The sequence below is a fragment of the Procambarus clarkii genome, chromosome 92, assembly GCF_040958095.1.
Source record: "Procambarus clarkii isolate CNS0578487 chromosome 92, FALCON_Pclarkii_2.0, whole genome shotgun sequence".
Lineage (NCBI taxonomy): Eukaryota > Metazoa > Arthropoda > Malacostraca > Decapoda > Cambaridae > Procambarus > Procambarus clarkii.
This window is the reverse complement of record NC_091241.1, coordinates 13,271,015-13,295,330: the sequence shown is the minus strand read 5'-3', so window position 1 is coordinate 13,295,330 and position 24,316 is coordinate 13,271,015. Positions and strand designations below refer to the sequence as shown.

Genomic DNA, 24,316 nt, shown 5'->3' with positions numbered 1-24,316 from the left:
AGGAACGGAGAGATGGAAAGAGAAAACAAAGTGGAGAGAAAACTTAAAAAGTTGACAGACAGAGGGAAATAGAAGGGACAAGATGGACGGAAAATGAAGATATAAAAGGAGGTGAGCAGAGAATGGGATAAAAATAGAGGAAAGGTATAGAGATTGTAAGAGGAAGGGTAAATAGGAAGGTTAGTATAAGAAAAAGGAAACAGAATCGAGAGGAAAAGATACCAAAATGATGTGCTTAAATTTCCGTTAACTCTTCCATTTACACACTTCATATAATAGGCTGCAGCACCCTCCGCTCCTGCGGGTGTACCGTACCTGATCATCTGTACCACCATTCCCCCAGAACTGTACCTCACACTTCCCCCCTACAACCGTACCTCCCTCGTAACCGCACCTGCCTTGCTGTACCTCACACATATCCCAGAACTTTACCTGCCCTTCTATGCAGCCTCCAGTGCCTCACCTGACTTTCTGTACTCTCAACCTACCCCAGAACTGTACCTCACCCTCTCTGTACCTCTCCCAGAACGTACCAGACAGTTGTGCTGGACCCCGAGGGAGACTCTCAGATAGACCCCAACTGGGTCATCTACAACAAGGGCGCAGAGATCGTCCAGACCATGAACTCCGACCCTGGCCTGGCTGTAGGTAAGTGCTTCCCTGCGCCAATACCAGTTGATCTTGGCGCCCCTGGATATGTTAGCATTACTCCTATCTTTGTCCTCAACTGCACAATACCTAGACAACGATTCAAAATAATTCAACTCAGAAATTGGAATTCACACAGTACGTTGATTGATTATATCTTTCAGGTTTCCATAGATTTGGCGGAGTCGACTTCGAGGGCACCTTCTTCGTGGACACAGAGATAGACGATGACTACGTGGGCTTCATATTCAGGTTTGTAAGCTTCAAACACTTGTCAATCTTCTTGTTGAACATTGCCCTATTAACGAGGACTTGGATTCGTGAAGCCATTATGAAAGTTCTTAGGAAACCTTTCCTTTTTAATGCCGTGTTAGCGGCTGCGTCGCGAGTCAACCTCCTTACAAACGCCGATCTCCCTAAGAACGCCGCTGCACGCCAAGACACCTCCAGGGCACCTCCAGGGCCCTCTAATGCTTTATGTAAACCGCACACAAGCTACGTTTTCTGGCCTACACAACAACGAACTGAAAATACCTTGGTCGCTGGATCCCGTCAAGACAGCGACATACGCTCTATAAGTGTCCGTAACTCGTATTAAATACTGTATGTATTTTATTGGAGTATAGTTTAGATTTTAATGTGATATAATACTTTTAGTAATTTAAAAGTACATTACTGTATTCAAAGTAATTAATATTTTTTTAGATGCTACATTCGCTAATAATATTCATAATATTATAAATATTAGGAAGCCTAAATTAATAAAGATGATACTGAGAAAATTCGTATTTTCTCATTGACACGTCATGTTAGTGTGGTAACTGTGTAAAGATGATACTGTTGAAAATAGTATTATTTACATAACATATATATTAATACATGTTACAGTGGTTAATTAGTAGATACAAATACGTTTTATCTTGTAAAAACCATGAAAGAAGTTGTAAAGCTTAGCTTTATCCATAATTATTTAATTTTATGTCTTAGATACGTTGAAAATTTAATGTTTTGTATCAGGAAAGGCAGAAGCTGCATTTTAAATCGTTTACTACTAATATATCTCGTTTAAGCGAGAAAAAATTATATATATATATATAACTGAAAACTCACACCCCAGAAGTGACTCGAACCCATACTCCCAGGAGCAAACGCAACTGGTATGTACTGGTATTTTGCTCCTGGGAGTATGGGTTCGAGTCACTTCTGGGGTGTGAGTTTTCAGTTGCATATTGTCCTGGGGACCATTCAGGCTTGTTCGCATATATATATATATATATATATATATATATATATATATATATATATATATATATATATATATATTAAATAGGCAAGCCTGGACAAAGCCAGGCACTTGTGAGGAGGTACAAAGCATCGTGGGCATCCAAAGCCCCTATTCTTCCCTCCATCCTCTTCAGGGCGTTCAGCTTTTCTTCAAGGACTACCTCAATGGTGCTAGAGCCCAGAGGTACCACTAGAAACACGGTTTATATATATATATATATATATATATATATATATATATATATATATATATATATATATATATATATATATATATATCTATATATATATATATATATATATATATATATATATATATATATATATATATATATATATAATTTCTGAAAAGCCGTCCAGACCCTCTTATAATTGCGTAGGTAATGAATATAATATTTCCTGTAATGTTGATGCTGAATATAGAACGCGAAGAAAAAAAATCAATTTGAGAGATAATTTTTTTTTGTTTTTGTAACGAAATAAGACGATCGATGGGAGCTACGATTTCACAAATGTATGTGACCTGTGAATTGTGCAGCTGAGCCGGCAACGTGATTTGCTAGACGATAAATGGACAAGGTTACCTTCATGCTGATTGGTCAAACGAAAAATAGTAGTGACCTCTGTTGAGAAGCAGGTGAACGATAACAAAATCCCTAATAATGTCGCAGGAACATCTTGCTGAATCTTGCATAAGGATGTTCTTACACAGTTCATAACAACCTTCGTGACAGCCATTTAAGAAGAAATACATGACGCTTAGTGAATCGAAGATCAGTTTGGTCAAGAAGCACATGTCCTTAAGCAGCCTTTAGTGCTGAATATCATTAATTATACGATTAGAGAAAACGTGAAACTAATCAATAGTTTCAGAAGTGGTTAATACTTGAATTGTTCAACACTTGGTGAAAATTTAAATATATTTTTTAGTTTAACAATATCATTCATAACCACTAGACCGTGTAAATAAAGGACGATTATGCAAGGCTTCTTGCTAGTCACTAAACCATTTTTATTAGCCAGCGGCGCCGACAATAACAATATGCAATTCTTAACAACATACAATTGTCGCCAGAAAGCATACACTAGTCAATTCTCCTATTTATTTTTGTATAAAGTAAACAATCTAGCTCAATCTAGCTTCTAACCAAATTTATGAGGTATTCTGCCTGACAAATGGTAAAGAAATATATACAAACTTCTCCTTTAACAGTTACCAGGACAATGCCAACTTCTACACGGTGATGTGGAAAAAGAACACTCAGACGTACTGGCAGGCGACGCCATTCAGAGCTGTGGCCGAGCCTGGTATACAACTGAAGTTGGTGCAGTCTTCCTCGGGGCCAGGACAGATGATGAGGAACTCTCTATGGCACACTGGCGACACTGAGGACCAGGTGCGTGCAAGGCAGATGGAAGGAGATGAGGAACTCTGGGTTTAGTCTGGGAAGGAAGGCGATAGCTATAACTGGAACGGGTTTAAAGCAAGCACTTCTGTGCAGTGTCTGTAGAGGTTATTTTGGTCCACGTGAGTATCTATGGGAGTGTAGAAGCATGGTGAGGGAGAAGAGGGGAAATTAATTTAAATGTCTAAATATAAGGTTGTAACCATAGGAAATGAATTAGTCCAGTTTCCCTATGAGACCAGAGCAGGTGATAAACTGCTTGTCGAGACAACTCATCTTACGTTTGCCTCCTATTTCTTTTTCTTCCCATTCCTGAACGCTTTCTAGGTCCATCAATCCACAGTTCCTCCATCATCTACGATGCTTTTAGCCTTTATCCCTCGTCAAGAAAGGCTGGAAATGGCATGGGTAGAAGATGGATGGAGTTATATATATTAATTGGAGGAAAGGACAGCAGAGACATTGGGTGGCGGGTATAATTTGGGAATGGACAGACGAAGCATGGGTGAATGAAAATGGACCTTTTTTTTCTTCTCCCTGTCCGTGGACGCCTCTGTCTATTATTCCATCCCTGTCTTGTTTGCGTGTGTGTGCTGACTGTGCAGCGTTGCTCCCTCCCCTGCAGGTGAAGTTACTATGGAAGGACCCGCGCAACGTCGGCTGGAAGGAGAGGACCGCTTACCGCTGGCTGCTTCTTCACCGACCCAAGATCGGCCTCATCCGCCTTCGTATCTTCGAGGGCGAAAACATGGTGGCCGATTCTGGCAACATCTTCGACAACCAGCTGAAGGGCGGTCGTCTAGGCGTATTCTGCTTCTCACAGGAGATGATCATTTGGTCAGATCTTGTCTATCGCTGCAATGGTTAGTTACGTTATGTTTTGCAGAGGTGGTGGTTACGCATCATCATCAATGCAATTTATATTGTTTGAAATGAGGCTTAGCCAGCCGACATAACTTTAACAAGGGGCTCTTGTTAGTCATAGGAGTTTAAGAGCGTGATAAAGTAAGCGAGTTTGCTATATGAACTTAAATCTAGAGCCATTTGTGAAGTATTTGTATTAAGCACATATTCGCTCAGTCTCGAGTGCTAGGCTTCACCGTGTACTCTGCGTATGGGATGGTTGTAAATTAGGCTAGGCATCATGTACACCTTAAGTCAAATAACGTGGATGATAATTCGAAACCCATCCCACACAACATGCCCTGGCTTTGTTGTCTCTTGCCTGTCTCACTTTATACTAAAATGCTCTAACCTTAATAAAGGTTATCTGACTTAGCTTTAGCCTCTCTGGGCTCTTTTCTTTCTCTCCTGTTGCTATCTTCTTTGTCTCTATTTTCACCTTATTCTCTTCGCCTTTAGGTTTTCTGCGGGTTTCTGTATTCCTATTAATGCCTATGATATACGTGTTACCTCCTCGCCTTTTATCTCACATTCTTACCTTATGTATTGGCTTTCACCACAACTTTCTTTCCACGGCTTGATGTGGTGTTCTTTACACGGCTTCGGTCCAGAAATGACCGAACCATGGTTACTTCAAGTTTCAGCTGTGTCACCCTAGATGACTAAGGATATACGGTTCATTATCAGTAGGAAGATAAGAGTACAATGGCCTGAGGCGCTACGACTTGTTACTCATTCAATACATGAGAAGCAGTGATAGCGACAGTGTCACTCCTATTGTCCCTGCCAGTGTCACGGCTACTGTCTCCGTCACTGTCAGTATTGACTGGTATTGCTTCCCCTTCACTGATAAGTGTATTCCTTCCCAGATCAAGTGCCGGAGGCCATCTACAACCAGCTGACTCCAGAGCTGCAGCGTTTCGTGGACATCGACAACAGCAGACCCGTGCCCAACGGCTTGTAGACCCGCCGCTCGAGGCGTCCAACAACCTCAGGAGAACGGGTCCTTATAACGACAGTTTATATTTAAAATGGACTAAATCTACTTAAAGGGGACGTTGGTTAGGTTAATGAAATTTGTGTTTACGCAACCAGAGCCGCATCTGCTAAAACAAATATGGCGTTAAATAATAAAGACTTCTCAACTTGGGAATCGATGGTGGACTTAGTACAGATAAATGGTTTTTGCCTAAGGAGAGAAAAAATACTTCTTGAGAAAAACTGCTCATGATAGCACATATCTTCATAATCTAATATCTGCAAACAAATATATCTAAAAGGCTCAGTGCCTTAAGGAGAAAATAGTGAAATTGCTTTGTAGTATCGTGAGGTCAATGGAACATCAATGGAGAGGTAAGCTCCGACACACTGCCATTGGTTGCCACGTGTGAACAAAGGCACTTAGATTCTTCTGTGATTGAGAAATACTATTAATTGGGTTCTTAGGAATCCTGCATAAAAATGACCGGTTCACTTTTTTTTAACAATTCTGGCTTCTTGGTTACATGCGCAGTGAGCCCCCATGCATACATGCGCAGTGAGCCCTATGCACACACGCGCAGTGAGCCCCATGCCTACATGCGCAGTGAGCCCCATGCACACACTGCAGAGCCCCATATACACACGCGCAGTGAGCCCCATGCATACACGCGCGCATGTCAAGCCTCAACAGTACGGAACCATACATTATAACGAGACATACGTTGTCCTAAGCCTATTGCCACATCAACATCTCCTAATTTTAATCAAGAGAAATATTGAAACTGTCAAATACAAGTTAACATTGACATTGTTGGAGTTAAATTGCGACCAAACACCAACATTATGGATTATACTGAACTGGAAATTTAGGTTTTTGCTTGGGCTTAAAAATCTCATAATCATATCAAATAAAATATATTTATGTAGGTGTAAGGTCCCGTGTACATTAAGGGTATAAGAGGTGTAAATAGCTTGAGGTGACATATCGCATCATTAACAGTGAGTTTAACCCAGCAAGTCTGACCCTCTGTCTAAGGGAGAATTTGTCAAGTTGAGGGTTAGGTTTGTCTAAATTATATTAGGTGTAATTTTATTTGACACTGAATATGGCACGAACCTTCCTAACATTTCTGTGGTTATTTTTCATTTGGGAAGTTGAAACATTGACTTTCCAAAATACATTTCACATATATAATGGGCCTGAGGTATTTTGCTAAGTTCAGTTTAGCATACTGAGAGGCAGAGGGATTATAACACTATCATATATAGTCCGTGCAAGTGTTAAAAAGAGTTCTCTTGGTTGATGAGCACCCACTGCTCGAGCTCACCGGTTGATGAGCACCCATTGCTCGAGCTCACTGGTTGATGAGCACCCACTGCTCGAGCTCACTGGTTGATGAGCACCCACTGCTCGAGCTCACTGGTTGATGAGCACCCACTGCTCGAGCTCACTGGTTGATGAGCACCCACTGCTCGAGCTCTCTGGTTGATGAGCACCCACTGCTCGAGCTCACTGGTTGATGAGCACCCACTGCTCGAGCTCACTGGTTGATGAGCACCCACTGCTCGAGCTCACTGGTTGATGAGCACCCACTGCTCGAGCTCACTGGTTGATGAGCACCCACTGCTCGAGCTCACTGGTTGATGAGCACCCACTGCTCGAGCTCACTGGTTGATGAGCACCCACTGCTCGAGCTCACCGATGAGAATGCAGTAGGACATCGACATCAATCTCTTAGCACCCCAACAACAACTATATACCAAATTATTTGTTGACTTTCAATTTCCCTTTGCCTCTGAGGATGCTAGGATAAACTGGGCTAACGGAGGATGACCATTTTTACCTGTAAAATGAGATTTAGATCATTACATTTTCAGCTTCCTTCCCGAGTGAAAAGGCACCAACGAAATTAACAAAAGTCGTGCTTTTGATCAAGCTTTTTATTCGACGCTTCAACATAAGTATGCATCATTATCAGTACACACGAATATTATTTGTCAGTCATCATTTAAAATGATTACAATTATCAAAATTTACAATGTTCTTTCAATATATATATAAAAAAAACTAGTAGTTAAATTACCTTAAACACTGTTCAGAAATGGCAAAATTTAGTTTTTGTAAACAATTAGCTGAATCTTAAACCAAGTTAAAATACAACAAAACAATTAATGAAACTAGATTCGCAGCAAATAGTATGCGAAAATTGCTACATGAAGGATCACTGTGAAGGAAAGACCACGGCAGGAATGGGAGTCACATAACCGATTCCTGTACAACAAACTTGTTCTTAAGAGTCAACTAATATTTACAGATGTCATGTTCTCTTGTCTGCATTAAGTGTTAAGGTAACTTAACTAATGCTTCGCATAGTTTTAGAAATTAGTGTAATTTGCCATTTCACAAAATGGAAATGGTACACGAGGCTCGACGCCGACCACCCTTTGTCCATCCCGTACCTCAGACCCTTCACCCTGCAAAATTTTCGTGAGGGTAGCTCCAAGCGTCTCGCCTCCAACTTTGGACAAACATTTATATATATATATATATATATATATATATATATATATATATATATATATATATATATATATACATATATATAATACATATATATATATATATACACACACACACACACACACGCAAACTCGCACAACAAAAAAATTAAACTTTCGTCGATATTTCAAGGCATTGACAATTTTAATGATTGAGAATGTCTTGAAATATGAAAGAAATCTTGAGTATGTCTTGTTTTTATTCGCCTGTGAATTTATGAATTTATAAATACTTCCCAAAACACCACTGTGAACTAGCCGTGTACAAACATATTAAAATGTTGCAGTTATGCACTCTTTACTTTGTCTAGAGTTAGGCTCCAGATATTCATGAGTATTATACTCCCAGCTAGGCAAAACTGAGAATATCTCCACTATTGTAACCAACTATAGACAGATTCCAGTATAAATGTCCAAATTTTACTAATCCCTAGTTCTACAAATTATAGGACAAAAAAATGAAAATACACACTCCTTACAAAAGTTTACAATGTGTCAGTCACGGTTCATAGGCTATTCGTGAGATGCAAAAACTCGCTGTTAATTTTAACTTTTCACGCTGATTCCACCTAAGTTATCAAGATTAAATGACTAATTAAATGAGAAACGTTTTGATACAAATTTTCAGCGCGCGTCAAAGGCATTATGCTGTTTATGGATGGTTGTATTCTAACACTTTTTTTCAGTTAAGTGTTGGTATTTCTCCTAATGCGTGTACATTATTGCTGAAGGATCTGTAGTGCTATACAGTATATGCACTGCTACTGCCTTTTGGACGATGCAAACCAGGTTTCCTTTATAACAACCAACTCCCACCCCAGAGTTCACAACTATTCGCAGACTTAGAGTTTGAAAATGTCTTCTAAATCGAAACAAGTTGTATTCACTGTTTCGTGTTCTATTTTGTGTTTTATATTTAGCACCCCTATTAACATCCTTCCCCCACCCTCCCCTCCCCCTGTAATACCTTTTCATCCATTTGTATATTTAAATTATGTTTCCCCTTTCTCTTGGCAGTTCTAGAGAATGTAAACAAACTCTAGTGCTGGACAGAGAAGTGGCAAGTGCGCGTTAGCTTTGAGGAATACAGATTTGTTAACCTTGAGAAGGACAGTGATACTATACAGTGATAGGTAGACCAAACAGTGATGCTATACAGTCATATGTAGACCGAACTGTGATACTATACAGTTAGAGGTAGACCAAATAGTGATGCTATACAGTCATAGGTAAATCAAACAGTGATGCTATACAGTCATAGGTAGACCAAACTGTGATGCTATACAGTCATAGGTAGACCAAACTGTGATGCTGTACAAATCATAGGCTCCCAAACTACAGAATGAATATATACCACAGATAATCAAAATAAGGATGACAAGACCGATATCTGGTATCGGGGACCTTTCCAATGAAGACCTCTTGCAAAGTCTTTAATCTTCACATGCTAAAAATACGAAGGTCAAAAGGAGAGGGGGACGCATGACTGAGGACTTAAAGTGGGCTTGGGGCCCCCGTAAACAGTTCTGAAACTGCCAGAAAGGGTTGAAACCCCCAACAATGGGCAAGTGACATTTAATTTTAGGAGAGATAGGAAAATACTGATTTAGAAATAGAGGGGTGTGGATAAGCTAAGTGGGCTGCCAGGTAGTATTGTTGAGACAAACAGTTTATCAGGTTTCATGAGTAGATGGATAGATATATGGGAACGAGTAGTTGGATTTTAACGGAACCCGTTTAGTATAGGTCAACAGGTCTGCTGCAGTGCTTCTTGATTCTAATGTTCTTGATCTCTCTTCATGTGGTAGGTTTCTAATTCCTAGGATTAACTTTGCAATCATACTATGTACAAGCTCAAGTAAAGTTATATCCATTCTATAATATGGTGACCAAAACTGACAAGCCCCCATTTTATAACTTGCTTCTGGCTTGAAGCGAAAATCTATAATAAACGACAGTGCACGCAAACTTCCTTGTTTACAGAGGTAATTCTTAGGTCAGGACACCTACTACTTCATTATATCCTCAGACTCTCTTGTTTAATATTTTATTATATAATAATGCTACTTAAAAGATGTCGTATCGTTCCATTTGTACTTTACATAAACCTTGTTGACCGGAGTTGCACATTGCCGCACCCTTTACCCTCATGATCAGTAAATGTAATTTATCTACAGATAATTGGAATTGCGATTATTTTGTTGACTAATGAAAGAGGAAATTAATTATTATGCTCAATTTAATATGTCGGCAACGTGACCAACTCGCTTATTAGTTGTCTATTCTGTTTTAACTGGAATAATTCGTTCACATTCAAGACTAAGATAGCTTGACTTCGATTAAGTAAATCATGTACAAAGTTTATATAACTCTTAACATCCATACATCTATGAAAAATATTAGTTTTTATGCTTCATGTGGTGTATTTTTTAGTCGGAAAGATTTCTCCTCATACGTCATTCAACTTTGTCATACAAATTTTAATAATTATATTTTAAGTTCATTACCTGTGTAAGATTGTTTATACTTGTATATTGTTAATAACTGTATTAGAGTTTTATACTCGGCCAATTTAGTTTCCCTTCACAAAATTAACCTTGGTTATAATTGTTAGTTTTTTCAGAAGTATTAGTTTATTTAACCTTGTTAGCCATTTCTTTAAAAAATATTATTTGTTATGCCTGTTGAAACAAGTTATCGGCCAACAGCCACTTCAGCCAGTGTAACTTCAACATCGTCCTGTTATAAAATGTAACCACGAAAAGCTAGTTTGTTTGATAACCTTCAATCCATACAATATGTTCCCAAGCAGGACCAGTTAGGTCAGATTTGTCCAGCACTGCCGTTATATGCAACCATAAGTATATTTGCCCAGCGCTATTTTTTTTCTAAATACTAACATAGACTTGTACAGTGCTACCTTTATATACGACCATTAGTAAATTTGTCCAGCACTACCACTATATACGACCATTTATTAGTTTGTCCAGTGCTACTCAAGTAGGAATTTCCCCAAACTTGTTGTTGAATTCATCAATGAGCTGCTGAACCTCATCACGCTGGTCTTTCTGACACATCATCTCCCCAATCGACTAGGGTTAGCCAACTCCCTACCACCAGAATCTTTCTCACCCATGGGAACACAAGCTATAGCACAGGTCGCAGGATTACGCCCCCTGATCCTTTTTAGTCTACTGAAATGGACAATGATCACCTGTCTAGACTGTTCCAGATAGGTCAGCTCCCCTAACCCCTCAACGACTCTACAGGGTCCATCGAGTTTGTAGATAATGGCAGTAACCTCCATCTGAGGCTTCAGCACCATAAGTTTATCCCCTGACTCAAAACAACTTAGTTTGGCCTTAAGTTTCTTGTATTGACGGTCCTTCGTGGCCTCCTGGGCCTCCCCTAAATATTTTAGACCTCTTCCTAACCTTACTCGGGAATTGACTACCTTCAGATAACGTTACGTCTACCATAAGCCTCTGGCGAAGCATCTTCAGGGTGCTTCCCCGATGTTGAAAAACCAGTTCGAAAGAAGAACACCCCCAAGGAAGTATGTAACCCTTCACAAGTGGCAAAACCAGTCTTATGAGGAGATTGTCATCCCAAATACAACTCGGAACACTCCTTTATAGCCTTGAGCATCCACAGCTAATGTGGATTTTCTCATTATTATTATTATTATTATTATAAGAAAATGAACGCACTTACCGTAATCATGAAGGTTTCTTATGGTTCTAATTCGCCCTAACCATCTTAGTACGACATTAAAATGGTTTACTGACCAGAGCAGGTGGCATGCACACACATACCTAGAAAGGCAATTGGCATTAGACAATATAGGTGAAGGGAATTTAATTAATTAAATAATTATTTAAAAGTAAATTTTGTAGATCCCAGATTTGTTTCTTCTTTATTAAATAATATACAATATAAAGATCATATTTACATCAATTTACAAGGGAAAATAATACATTTATATAGTGTATGTAATTCTCAGTAAACAAATTTTCCATATCACAGAGCATGAGCCGTAAACCCCTAATATTATACTTGATCCTGCCTCGCAAGAATATTAATATTCTGTCTACTGAGTAACCCTCCTGCCTGCCTGCCTGCCTATATACACACAAAAAAAGTAATTAGAAAGTAGCATAATTATTGTATTTTTAATTTTCCTGCAGTTTATGTCAATATGAAACATTAAAAACCTTATTAAATACACTCTAATGCCTGGTCCACATAAAGCTTTAAGAGTGTCAGTAATCCAGTTTACAAGAACAACTTTCTGCTTACAGAAATAAAATATCTGGATATTGTTCTCAGTTTCAGAACATTGGTCACATTAAAGATTTCTGAGAGTACTGGCAACTAAACCCGCTGTCTACAAGTATTCCCATTACTCCACACAAGGACCGGTGCCAACCTCAGTACTACACTGAGGACACTATAATAATACTATAATATTACTCCACACAAGGACCGGCGCCAACCTCAGTACTACACTGAGGACACTATAATAATACTATAATATTACTCCACACAAGGACCGGCGCCAACCTCAGTACTACACTGAGGACACTATAATAATACTATAATATTACTCCACACAAGGACCGGCGCCAACCTCAGTACTACACTGAGGACACTATAATAATACTATAATATTACTCCACACAAGGACCGGCGCCCACCTCAGTACTACACTGAGGACACTAAATTATGTACACGAAAAATTAGGATAACGAAAATACTCACTAAACAAATTTCACACGTAATATATTTCACAGCAAGTGCAGAATAAATTACAAAAGTATAATATTTACTTTATAAAATGCCCGTCATTAAATAGCCCAGATTACTCAATACTGATAATTGGTATATATAATAGTTATATTATATATATAGTATAACAGTTATATATTATAAAGTTATATATAAACATTTATATATATAAGGTATAAAAGTTATATCACTGGGTGCCCACATATTGCCGTTCCAGATAATGCAGTAACGATATCAATACACTCAAGAACTAACAGCTATCGCCACTCTCCTCCCCCCACCCCAAAAAAAGAGATGTAATCAGAGCTTAGCACGACCTTAAACGGACGTTTGAGTTCTGGACTCAAATCTATTATAATAGTGAAAAATACTCAACAAAATTATCGCATCAATAGCTCATAATTAGTAACAAACCTGATATGTTAAAGCTAACCTGAATTGAGTTTAGAAGGTGCATAACGCAATTAAGAGCAGCCCGGGAGATCCGCCCCCCACCACTATGATATCACAACATCAACTGAATTTAAGAACCAAATTGGCGGAGGAAGGAGGCCTGTGTTTACCAACAACACGGTGCCAAATCTTCGTCAACAAAACAACTCAACCTGTACTGAAAAGAATTATACAAATCAAAGCTGGACATTGACAAGTGCAGAAGATACCAATCTTTTCTTGACACTATTTCTAAACCACCTCTAATCACATATACAGTGGCACGAGTAATTGCGGCCCAAGACCTCAGCACAAGTCTAGGAGGAATTACAATCTGGCAACACCGCATCAGCGTCAACGGTTGACTCCAATTATGATATATAACTATTATCTAAACATGCAACGGACTGATAGTCGCTCCAAAATAATTAATATGCACAGAATGCAACGATAACAATATGTAACTTAAAGGATTAGCAACATATTAAAGGTGGGGACAGAAGCCTATTTAAAAACATCATTTGCCTGCAAACTTCCTCGTTTACAGAGCAATTTTTAGGTCAGGAAACCCACTACTTCATCATCTTCTCAGACTCTCTTGTTATTAAATACCATACTGCATCCAATTAAATACCATATTGCAACATGTGCAATGCAAATCAAATAATAAGCCAACCCTGACTCGTTGTTAAGATGCAACATTAAGATACAGACTGTTAAGCAAATTTGCCTACCTAAGCCTAGTGCAACACGTGTGCTGCAAGTGTTACACTGAGCTTGTGAAACACGCGTGTGCTACAAGTGTTGCACTGGGCTTGTGAAACACGTATGTGCTACAAGTGTTGCACTGGGCTTGTGAAACACGTGTGTGCTACAAGTGTTGCACTAGGCTTGTGAAACACGTGTGTGCTACAAGTGTTGCACTAGGCTTGTGAAACACGTGTGTGCTACAAGTGTTGCACTAGGCTTGTGCTATACGTGTGCTGCAAGTGTTGCACTGGGCTTGTGCTATACGTGTGCTGCAAGTGTTGCACTGGGCTTGTGCGTGTTGTGTACATAAGAAGTGTCTGTGGTGGGGGGAAGCTGGAGTAACTAACTGCACAGTCAAACCTGTTCATGGAACGTCACCTTGTTTACAAAACAGGAACTTGTCTCGCGAACTCTAATTTTTTTATTGTGGAACTGGTTATTATTGAACCTAGTTGACATACAATCCACAGCCTGATTGGTCAGGACCAATGCCATGCGAGGTACGACTTTCCGTTGACCAATCAAATGTCTTCTATTTTAGGGTGGGGACAGATTGTAGCAGATGATTGGCTCCTCGGTGATGATATGGACTTAGATACTGTCGCAAGGGAGAACCGCGCTTAATACACTACTGAATAAATGCTAAACACCCCAAAATTGGCCTGAAAATGAGTGTAGTGGTGATCGCCTGAGGGACCAGAAGAGATGCCTAGCCATGCCAGCCCGCCACCCTCCAGTGTTGCCAGATTGGGCTACAAATAGCGAATTGGGCTACTTTTGAGAGCCCCGCGCTCCCAAATTTTTAATTTCGCTACTTGCTACTTTTTGGGCTAATTTAAAAGCAAGATGTGCTAATTTGGGCTATTAATGTTAAGAATGTACGATTGCGAGTTACATGAAAGTAACTAAGCTATAAATAATTGTAATTAATAATAATTGTAAATATTAATTAATACTAAATAATATTATTTAATAAATTAGTCCCAATTCAATGCAGAGTTTTCTTCCAAGCACAGAAACTTGTAAATATAAATACAAGATAATAGATAGATCGATAAGTAAATAGACAACTTTCAAATATTGCATCAAGTAATGGCGAGAGGAAAAAACTAGACAGTATACATTACATTTGAAATTAAAAATGGATGAATGGGAGCCGGTCGGCCGAGCGGACAGCACACTGGACTTGTGATCCTGTGGTCCCGGGTTCGATCCCGGGCGCCGGCAAGAAACAATGGGCAGAGTTTCTTTCACCCTATGCCCCTGTTACCTAGCAGTAAAATAGGTACCTGGGTGTTAGTCAGCTGTCACGGGCTGCTTCCCGGGGGTGGAGGCCTGGTCGAGGACCGGGCCGCGGGAACACTAAAAAGCCCCGAAATCATCTCAAGATGGTAATAAATTGGTGTATGTTTGTATGTATACCAGACAAAGTCCATTTAATGGCAGAATTTACCCATTTTGTGTAAAAACTTTTATATCTCATATTATTAATTATAACAGTAATCGAAAAAGTCATAGTTTGTATATACAAGAGATAAAACAGAGAGCCATGAGCTAGATCGATGTGCTGCGTCCATAAGGAGGCCGAGCTTCCAGAAATACCTTCCAGTGATTGGCTGTTGCGGGGAATACCAACACTCTTTTATGAATAAAATTTAAACTAAGAAATAGGTCCTTGTGCACAACAACAAGGTTGTTGTGAAAAAGAACAACAATTTCTGTTTTGCACCTGACAGAAATCTCCATCTAACTGAATAATTTACTGGAATAAGAGGACAGAGCAGTGTATCATTATTTGTGTCAAGGCAACCCCCAATAATAACGTCACAAGTTAGGTAGCCAACCCATTTTTATATAACATCTGTTATATCCTGCAATATTTAATTATCACTTTATTAACACTTTATATAATTAACACCACTTTTTTTTAAGAAAATTAAAGTTGAAGCAGAATTCCATAAGCAGGATTGGTGGGCTGAACTAAGATGGTTTACTAAGTGGATGGCACCTATAGCTGATCCCTTCCTGTGATTGGCTGTTGCGTGAATGTCAACAAAGAGTTTCTACCAATGATATGCCATTGATTATGCACCCCATACCATCTGTGGGCGGAGCTTGGAACTTCCTACCCGAGCACAACAATCCGCCTTATGGGTTGCTGTTTGGCTATTTATAGTGCGTTGGAAAAGTAACAGATGGCGTTGGTTGTATTTTGTAGGGGAATTTGTTATAAGTGGGGGAAATGTAGACATTTACATACCACAGAGTCTATCCCAGATGAAGAAAGTAATTCGAAACAGGGCAATGCGAATGATGTACAGTGACCACACCACAGCAGTTGCAACATCAGGATCTGCGGGTTGGTACAAGAATTCAACCAACTACGAACCACTTAGTTTGATGAAAGGGGGCAGTAGAACAACAGAAGTGCACTTACATCGCATCAGGCTTGGATACCCATGTGCATGGGAAATGGGCTTACAGGTTCCGGAAGATGAGAGGAAATGTCAACACTGTGGAGAAATGCCCGACAGACCGCTGGAACATTATCTAACACAGTGCACAGTTACAAACCCGTTAAGATTTCACCTTAGATTCAACGGAGCAGAGGACGTTGTTAAACACATATGGCAAAATCTTACTGAAGCGACCATACGAGTCATGAATACTCATACTCCTCCCATGTAAAACAGAAACAAGCAACACTTAGTGGGCCAGCCAGAGGCTTAGGGCCCGCGCAGGATTATCCCTGCTAAAAAGGAAAAAAAAAAAAAAAAGTTGATAGTGTTCTTAGCTGCCGACAGATGGCATCAGCTGTATTATTATTATTTTAATAATATTATTACATTAATAATAATGTATTATTATTACTTTAAACACTGATCTATACGTCTGGTAGCTTATAATAAGGTTTCATACCATGCTGGTATTAAGTAACTAGAATTCTGCAATTACTTTTTTTTTATCCACTGTTGAGGATATGTAAAACAAATGTAAGGTTTTGAGGCTAAGTAACGAAGATACGAGATACGAGCCAGATGGCGTTGAGATTGCAAAAGGGATTATGATAAGAACTTAAGCCAAAAAATTAATGCATAAATGTACGCAAATATGAGACTGGGATTTATTTCTCGAAAAGTTAGCAATGAAATACGCTTTCTAGTTCTTTATTTTTAAAATTAAGACCAGGGATTCTGTCTAACGAAGCTGCAAGCTAAAACACCGTTATCCTATAATGTTCATCTGTAGCTTGACCCTAAATACTCGTTTATTAAACGAATTTATTGTTAGAGTTCATTAGGAATAATTTTTGTTGAAGACAGTTTCCAACAAATACCTTCCTGTGATTGGCTGCTGCGGGGAATGCCAACGCTTATATGAATAAAATGCAAAATAAGAAATACGTCCTTTTGCTCAATAACCTTGGTGTTGTTGTACAAAAGAATAACAATTTCTGTTTTATACAAGACAGAAATTTCCATCTAACTGAATAATGTAGACCAATAAGAGGACGGAGGCATTGTATCGCCGATATTATTTGTGTGAGGCAACCCCCACTGATGACGTCACAAGTCAGGTAGCCTATAGCCCATGTTTCTGTAACACCTGTTACATCCTGCAGTATTTAATTATCACTATATTGATACTTTTAAACACTTAACATTTCACTTTTAAAGTAGATTAAAGTTGAAGCAGAATGTCATAAGCAAGGATGGTGTGCTGAATAAAGATGATTTATTAAGTGGATGGAGCCTTTAGCTGATCCCTTCCTGTGATTGGCTGTTGTGTGAATGTCAAGAATATCTATGCCATTTATTATGCACCCCATACCATCTGTGGGCGGAGCTTGGAACCTCCTACCCGAGCACAACAACCCGCCTTATGGGTTGCTGTTCGGCTATTTATAGTGCGTTGGAAAAAACAGAGATGGCGTTAGTTGTATTTTGTAGGGTAATTTGTTATAAGTGTAATTTGATGTCAACAGATGGCGTAAGCTGTATCTTATGGCCGCTGTTGACCAGCCAGTTGATAGTGTTCTCTTCTGCCGACAGATGGCATCAGCTGTGTTATTATTACTTCCGAATTCCCTTTAAACGCTGATCTACAAATCCCTTGGCTTATGATAAGGTTTTATACCGTTTATGATAAGAATTAGATAACTGGAGTTCCGCAATTACTTTTATTTATCAACTGTTCAGGATATCATCATATAACGTCTGATTAGGACGTACTGCTCTCGATTGATGAAGATTAAGCCACCCAAGAGGTGGCACGGGCATGAATAACCCGTAAATACTGCTCTCGTAATATTATTCAGGGGGGTGGGGGAACTATCAAGTGAAGGCGCCAAGCCATTACGGCTATATAGCACTCGGAAGGGATCAGGATACGGATTTGGGATGGAACGGGGGAAAGGAGTTTTGCCCAACCTTTTGGGCGGTCAGGGATTGAACGCGGACCTGTAGGAAACGAGGCCATCGCTCTACCGTCCAGCCCATGTGGTTAAGCGTAATATTATTAAAACAACAATTTATGCATATAATAACAGCATTTCACACTAAAAATACTTGGATATATTGAAATTTGGTAGTGAATTCCAATCTAGGAATTTCCTATGACTAAACTGTACTTTTTAATAATTTTTATGTACTTACTACTTATTATTAAATTATTAAGTACTTACTATAATAATTAAATGCATTATTTTATTTAATATTTAAATTAAATGATAAAATAATAGGTAATAATAGATCATTGTGTAGGGGGGACAGGCAGCCAGTGAATATATACATGTTAACCTTATACCAAGGTCCCACAAAGGTGCCACAAAGGTGCCAAATTAAAGACTGGGAGCTGCCGGGGCGGGCCCAAGGGCTGCTGGCGGCCCTGGCCAGGCTGAACTTCCGCGCCCTTATAATCACCATTGTTTAATAATCTTCACAGGGAGAAACAACTGTAAATATAGGAATAGTTTATTACAACATACACAGTAAAGAAAACAGCTCGGAAACTAAGGAAATAAAGCTGCCGAAAAACATTAAAGTCCATTTCAAGTTTAAGTATGTTTATTGTCGGTTCGTTCATGCTAGGCTTGCAGTTACACAACTGGTCGGGGTCCGCTTACACAACTGGTCGGGGTTCGGGGTGCACAATAAACCACCACTCACTGGTTGAATAGGGGATGCTTAATGAACTATCCACCTCTGGCGGCAAGAGGTGATATATATCACCTTAGTGATATATATATATATATATATATATATATATATATATATATATATATATATATATATATATATATATATATATATATATATATATATATATATATATATATATATATATATATATATATATATATATATATATATATATATATATATATATATATATATATATATATATATATCACTAAGAACGCTTTGACTATATATCTATATATATATATAGATAGATAGATATATAATATGTGTATGTGCAGAAATAATATTAATAAAACAATTAACATCGTGTAGTGTACTCTATATATCAAAATATATTACTTTGAAACCCATATCATTCACTAAAAAAATTGGGCTACTCTTATTACAGATTCGCTACTTTTAGACCGTCAGCTCGCTACTTTCAGCAATTTAGATCTGGCAGCCCTGCCACCCTCAGTAGTGAGGTCCATCAGCCTGGAAGAGGACGTGCGCGTCACCTCTTCTGTTTAGAAATTAATCTCTCATTTATTATCTATCGTCTTTCTCTATCCCCCTGAAAGAGGGGTTACAACATTTACTTGAAACTTAGTTTCGAAGGTTTTAACTGAAAACTTTTTTTTTGGGGCCAGTGGGTGCCGATTTTTATTATCAAGTTGGTCTAAAAGCAAAGCTGGACTTTTAACTTTTTGTTTTAGTGCGTTCATTTGTTAACGATTGTGGTTTTAGAGAGCGTGCGACGTCCCACTCACCAGCGACGCCCCACACCAGCGACGCCCCACACCAGCGACGCCCCACACCAGCGACGCCCCACACCAGCGACGCCTCACACCAACGAAGCCCCACACCAGCGACGCCCCACACCAACGACGCCCACAAGCAAGTTATACATCGTGAAGGTGGTGACCCCCAGCCCAAGATGGCAGCCGTGGCGACCTTGACCTCCGCCAAGGTGGCCAGTGACCGGCCCAGGTTGACCTTGGTTGACCTGTGTGCCGGTTTGCCCCTTGACCCCCTGCCGCCCCCACGGCCCAGGGACCCCACTGTCCCTCACGCCCCGATCAGGGCCCACAACCTCTCCCTGCAGCAACAACAGGTGAGTGAGTCACACACCTGTGTGTCCGTCCGTCCGTCCTCACCTAGCCCCCCATCTCTCGCCTCACAACCTCATCTAGCCGCCCCCACCTCGCGCCTCACAACCTCACCTAGCCCCCCATCTCTCGCCTCACAACCTCATCTAGCCGCCCCCACCTCGCGCCTCACAACCTCACCTAGCCCCCCATCTCGCGCCTCACAACCTCACCTAGCCCCCCACCTCGCGTCTCACAATCTCACCTAACCCCACCCCCCCCACCTCGCGCCTCACAACCCAGAAACATACTTAAGATACACGTATGTTTATAAATCACAAATTCTTACAGTGATTAGGCTATAAAATAGAAATTCTAATTAAGAGGGACAATAATTTTTTTAAATAATAAAGTAATGCAAATAAATAGAACAAAATATAAATAAAAGAGGTAATATTAGTAATTAAAGCTAAACTTAATCATTTTATATAAGCATTGATGGAAATGAAATAGGAAGAAAACGACACACAGGAATATTACAAATATAATTTTGAACGTAGAATTAACTGGAGTGAATTATGCAGCGTGAGGCTGGACGTGGTGTGAGGTGAAGGTGAATGAGAGTGGACGAGGGTGACGTGAAGGTAGATGAGGTTATGTGGGGAAGGTGGATGAGGGTATGAGGTAAAAGTGGATGAGGCTGTGAGGTAAAGTTGGATGAGGCTGTGAGGTGAACATGTCAACCAGGGTGTTCTGTTATTGTGAACATTAATTACTAAATGTGTGTGCTTACCAAAAACTGCCATGCCTTATCATAAAATGTGTAGATCATCTCTTGAATCTCTTGTTCATTTATAAAATGAATTACTGTGTACTATTATACAAAACTACAGCCAGAATTTAAACCAAAAACTCGGTGCATAAATGTTCGGAATATGACAAATCGGTTAACGGGATTTATTTCTAGGAGCGTTATTAATAGGACATTATTCTTCAGCTATATCTTGCTTTTATTAGGCCTCATTTAGACTGCAGTTCAGCGTTGGTAGCCATGGTATAGAATTGACATAAATTCACTAGGACGCGTTCAGTAAGTTAATTCCAGGAATGTGAAACCTATATGAAGAGAGATTTAGAAAGATTAGGTTACATTTTCTTTAAAGGCAAAGAATAAGTGATTGAAATGTACAAGTGGATGAAAAAAACATAAATATATAAATATATTAAATATATTAACACAAAATAGAACTCGAAGTCATGGATATTAATTGGATAAGTTTGGATTTAGGTAAAAACCTGGGTAAATTGAAATTTAGAAACAGGATTACTGATTTATGGAATAAATTACCAGGTAACATAATAGACGTCAAATGGCTGGATTGTTTCAAGCGCAGGTTACACATAATGTGAATGAGTCTGGATGAATATACATAGGAACTGCCATGTATAGGCCAATAGACCTTTTGCGGGTTTCTTGATTCATATGATCTGAGGAGCTGCAGCGCTCGTTGGATTCTCATTGAATCATGCTTCTTCACTCCACGAAACTGAGCAATCTGGAGACACATGAAGGGGCGCAGATAGTTATGTAGGTGTGTAAGAGACGGGAGCGGGGACCAACCTATCATCTTACAAAGAAGGTCGCTTTTCGCTCGTATGCGTTAATAAGGCCAAAAACTGTCGTACAAGAAAATGGAAACGACTTTTCTGTTTTGGGTTCCTCTGGTAGGTTAGGATACGGGGACACTTTAAATGGACTTTTCTTGACGTTGGGAAATCTTAGGAGGATGAGTGCTAGTGTGAGGTGGTTGGTGCAGTATCAAAATTTATTATTATTTATTGGTCATATCTAAACTTCAAGTTATTATTATGAACTATAATGACACCGGACCCCGCACCTGAAGTGCCATTCACTGCAACTTGCATCACAAGTGTCACTTACTGCAACATGTACCTGAGGTGTCACCCTCTCCCGCAGGTGGCTGTGAGTAACGCCCTCAGGTACTTCCCCAGAGAGTGCCACGCCCTGCTGGCAGAGGAGTTCGTCCAGGAGCTACGGTGCTACGGCCACATCTACATGTACCGCTTCCTTCCCAATATCCAGATGAAGTACGACTCTTTATTCTTAAAATAAGTTTATTATCTTATAATACTGTTCTTGTACAGAATTTATTGCAGTCTTAGTTTATCACATGTTGCAAAACAAAATAGTAATATTTGTATGAAGTTCAGAATATAGCATTTATATTGATTTCTATATTGATTTATAGCATTAATATATATTTCTTAGGCACAAACAAGTTTTATTATACTGAGCGACAAATGTGTACATAAATATAGGGTGTTTCATGATCGTAACCCTACATCAGTACGCAGCCGTGCCCGACACCATCAATCTACAACCAATCTGTGTAACATTGACACCCGGTCTATCAGGCATCATCCGTACAACCAGTCATGACCCACTGCTCATATATTAAGTCTTGACTAATGTCATCTAGTTCTCATCCACATCACCACAAACTTCTGATTATCCAAACCCCTCGCTTCTAGTTCTAACCAACTTCACTATACCCCGCCATCAATACCAGCACCACCCGCACACAAAATTTTAAATTACACCATACGCCAAAATTAGCTTCCATCACCGCGTTTACACTTAGTTTTAAGCCACATTCGTCCCCTAAACCCGTTCTATCTATACCCCTACACACTGTCCAGACCTACACCATCACACCACCTAATGCTGATCTACGTCTAGTTCCAGTTCTCACACATCGCCGCATCTATATTCAGATCTAAACAACCACTATTCCTTACACACAGTCAATATGACCTACACCTCTGTCGACAGAGCATACCCGCTGGCGGAGTACCCAGCCAAGACCACGAAGGCCGCGGCGATGATGCACATGATAATGAACAACCTTGACCCTTGTGTAGCCCAGTTCCCTCATGAGCTCGTTACCTACGGCGGTAATGGACAGGTGTTCTCCAACTGGGCACAGGTGAGGGGTATTCTCTGATGAAGAATCTTCCAGGGGAGGAAGTACCTAGTTAAGCATTACAAGGTAAGGTAATTATCAACACGTTAATTACCCGCCATATTTCACACCTGACAACGTCCAAGACTATAACAATGGCCTAGGGTTGTGGGTAATTACTAAAGTTTCTTTAATCATTAAATTAAGTCTACCCGACCAGCCTATGTCCGTCCCGTACCCTAGACCATTCTCCTGCAAATTTGGGTGAAGCTAACCCAAAGCGTCTGGCCTCCAACTTCGGACTGACATATTCTCTTATATGTATAATCTCTACATTAATAGATTTCCTGTATACGTTGAACTTGATGCTCTTCCTACCTATAAATCTTTACATCCAATAGTGGCATTGATTCCGCCTGCTGAAATTCAACAGTGAATTTTGTAGATGGAATGATTATCTCTAGTTAATGAAATCCTCGAGTACTTGGGAAGAGGCCAGACCAAAAATATCAACCTCTCCCTACAATTTAGCAATGTTACCTACAATATATAATTTCCCTTACAAAATTAATTCTCCCCATTTTTCTCCACATTAATTTGTGTTTGTATATTTATCAGACGTATAAAATGAGCATTTGTGTGCTTATCATTATTGCACTTATAATGGTGATGATTACAAACATTTAAATAAATTTAACTTGGGGTGCCTGTTTTCTTTGCATTTTGTAACATTAATAAAAGCAATTCAAAAAATCAATAGGCTACCCTGTCCAATGAAAATGTAAACATTAAATCGTGGGTTGTGTTGTGGAGGTGTGGCTGGTGCTGCACTACCTCTCCCTGATGACGGAGGAGCAGACGCTGGTGCTCTACTCGGGTCACCCGCTGGGGCTCTTCCCTTCTGACTCCCGCTCACCCAGGCTCGTCACCACCAACGGCATGGTTATCCCAAACTACTCCTCCCGAGCCCACTACGACGACATGTTTGCCATGGGAGTCACAATGTGAGTTCTTTGTATCTTCTTTCTGCAGGCAGCGTTCACTTGAGTTCCAGCCATAAGCGGCCAAGATTGGTATCCATCAGTCATCAGTTGTGATAATGCCTAAATCCTCTGGTGCATTATCATCCTTCTATTAGACGCCTTGCGTGGAGTTAAGCCATGCACGGGGTTCGGGTTCGAACCTATGCGGTGGGCTTTCCCACTTACACGCCCCAGACAGCCCGTATCACGGCTCCTACGGATTTTCTCATTGACACATCACGTAGGTGTCATTACTCTCTGTGTATTCAAAGAGGAGCGTCAGAGGCA

The 24,316-nt window shown here is 39.7% G+C and overlaps 3 protein-coding genes across 7 annotated transcripts in view; 2 read left to right on the top strand and 1 right to left on the bottom strand.

The window, feature by feature from the left end:
• Tsp (Thrombospondin) overlaps positions 1-7,388 on the top strand; it is a 110,410-nt gene extending 103,022 nt beyond the window's left edge. For all 3 annotated transcript variants that reach the window (XM_045769785.2, XM_045769784.2, XM_045769783.2), the window contains 5 exons: positions 527-648; positions 813-900; positions 3,146-3,329; positions 3,964-4,201; positions 5,111-7,388. In XM_045769785.2, coding sequence (XP_045625741.2) covers positions 527-648; positions 813-900; positions 3,146-3,329; positions 3,964-4,201; positions 5,111-5,205 — 727 coding nt within the window. In that variant the 3' untranslated portion in view covers positions 5,206-7,388. The remainder of the gene's footprint in view (positions 1-526; positions 649-812; positions 901-3,145; positions 3,330-3,963; positions 4,202-5,110) is intronic.
• The window catches only part of LOC123775032 (transmembrane protein 62), a 197,772-nt gene extending 184,714 nt beyond the window's left edge, over positions 1-13,058 (bottom strand). The window contains exon 1 of the mRNA XM_069319389.1: positions 13,003-13,058. The gene's annotated coding sequence lies outside the window, so the exon portion shown is untranslated. The remainder of the gene's footprint in view (positions 1-13,002) is intronic.
• Positions 13,059-19,428: 6,370 nt separating this feature from the next.
• Positions 19,429-24,316, top strand: part of LOC123775027 (urocanate hydratase) — a 30,658-nt gene continuing 25,770 nt past the window's right edge. For 2 of the 3 annotated variants that reach the window (XR_011226037.1, XM_045769780.2), the window contains exons 1-4: positions 19,429-20,048; positions 22,001-22,131; positions 22,877-23,030; positions 23,820-24,010. Coding sequence is in view for 2 of the 3 variants with exons in the window: in XM_045769780.2 (XP_045625736.1) it covers positions 19,872-20,048; positions 22,001-22,131; positions 22,877-23,030; positions 23,820-24,010 (653 nt within the window). In the remaining variant the exon portion in view is untranslated. The remainder of the gene's footprint in view (positions 20,049-22,000; positions 22,132-22,876; positions 23,031-23,819; positions 24,011-24,316) is intronic. The other variant, XM_069319386.1, reaches the window with a different exon arrangement.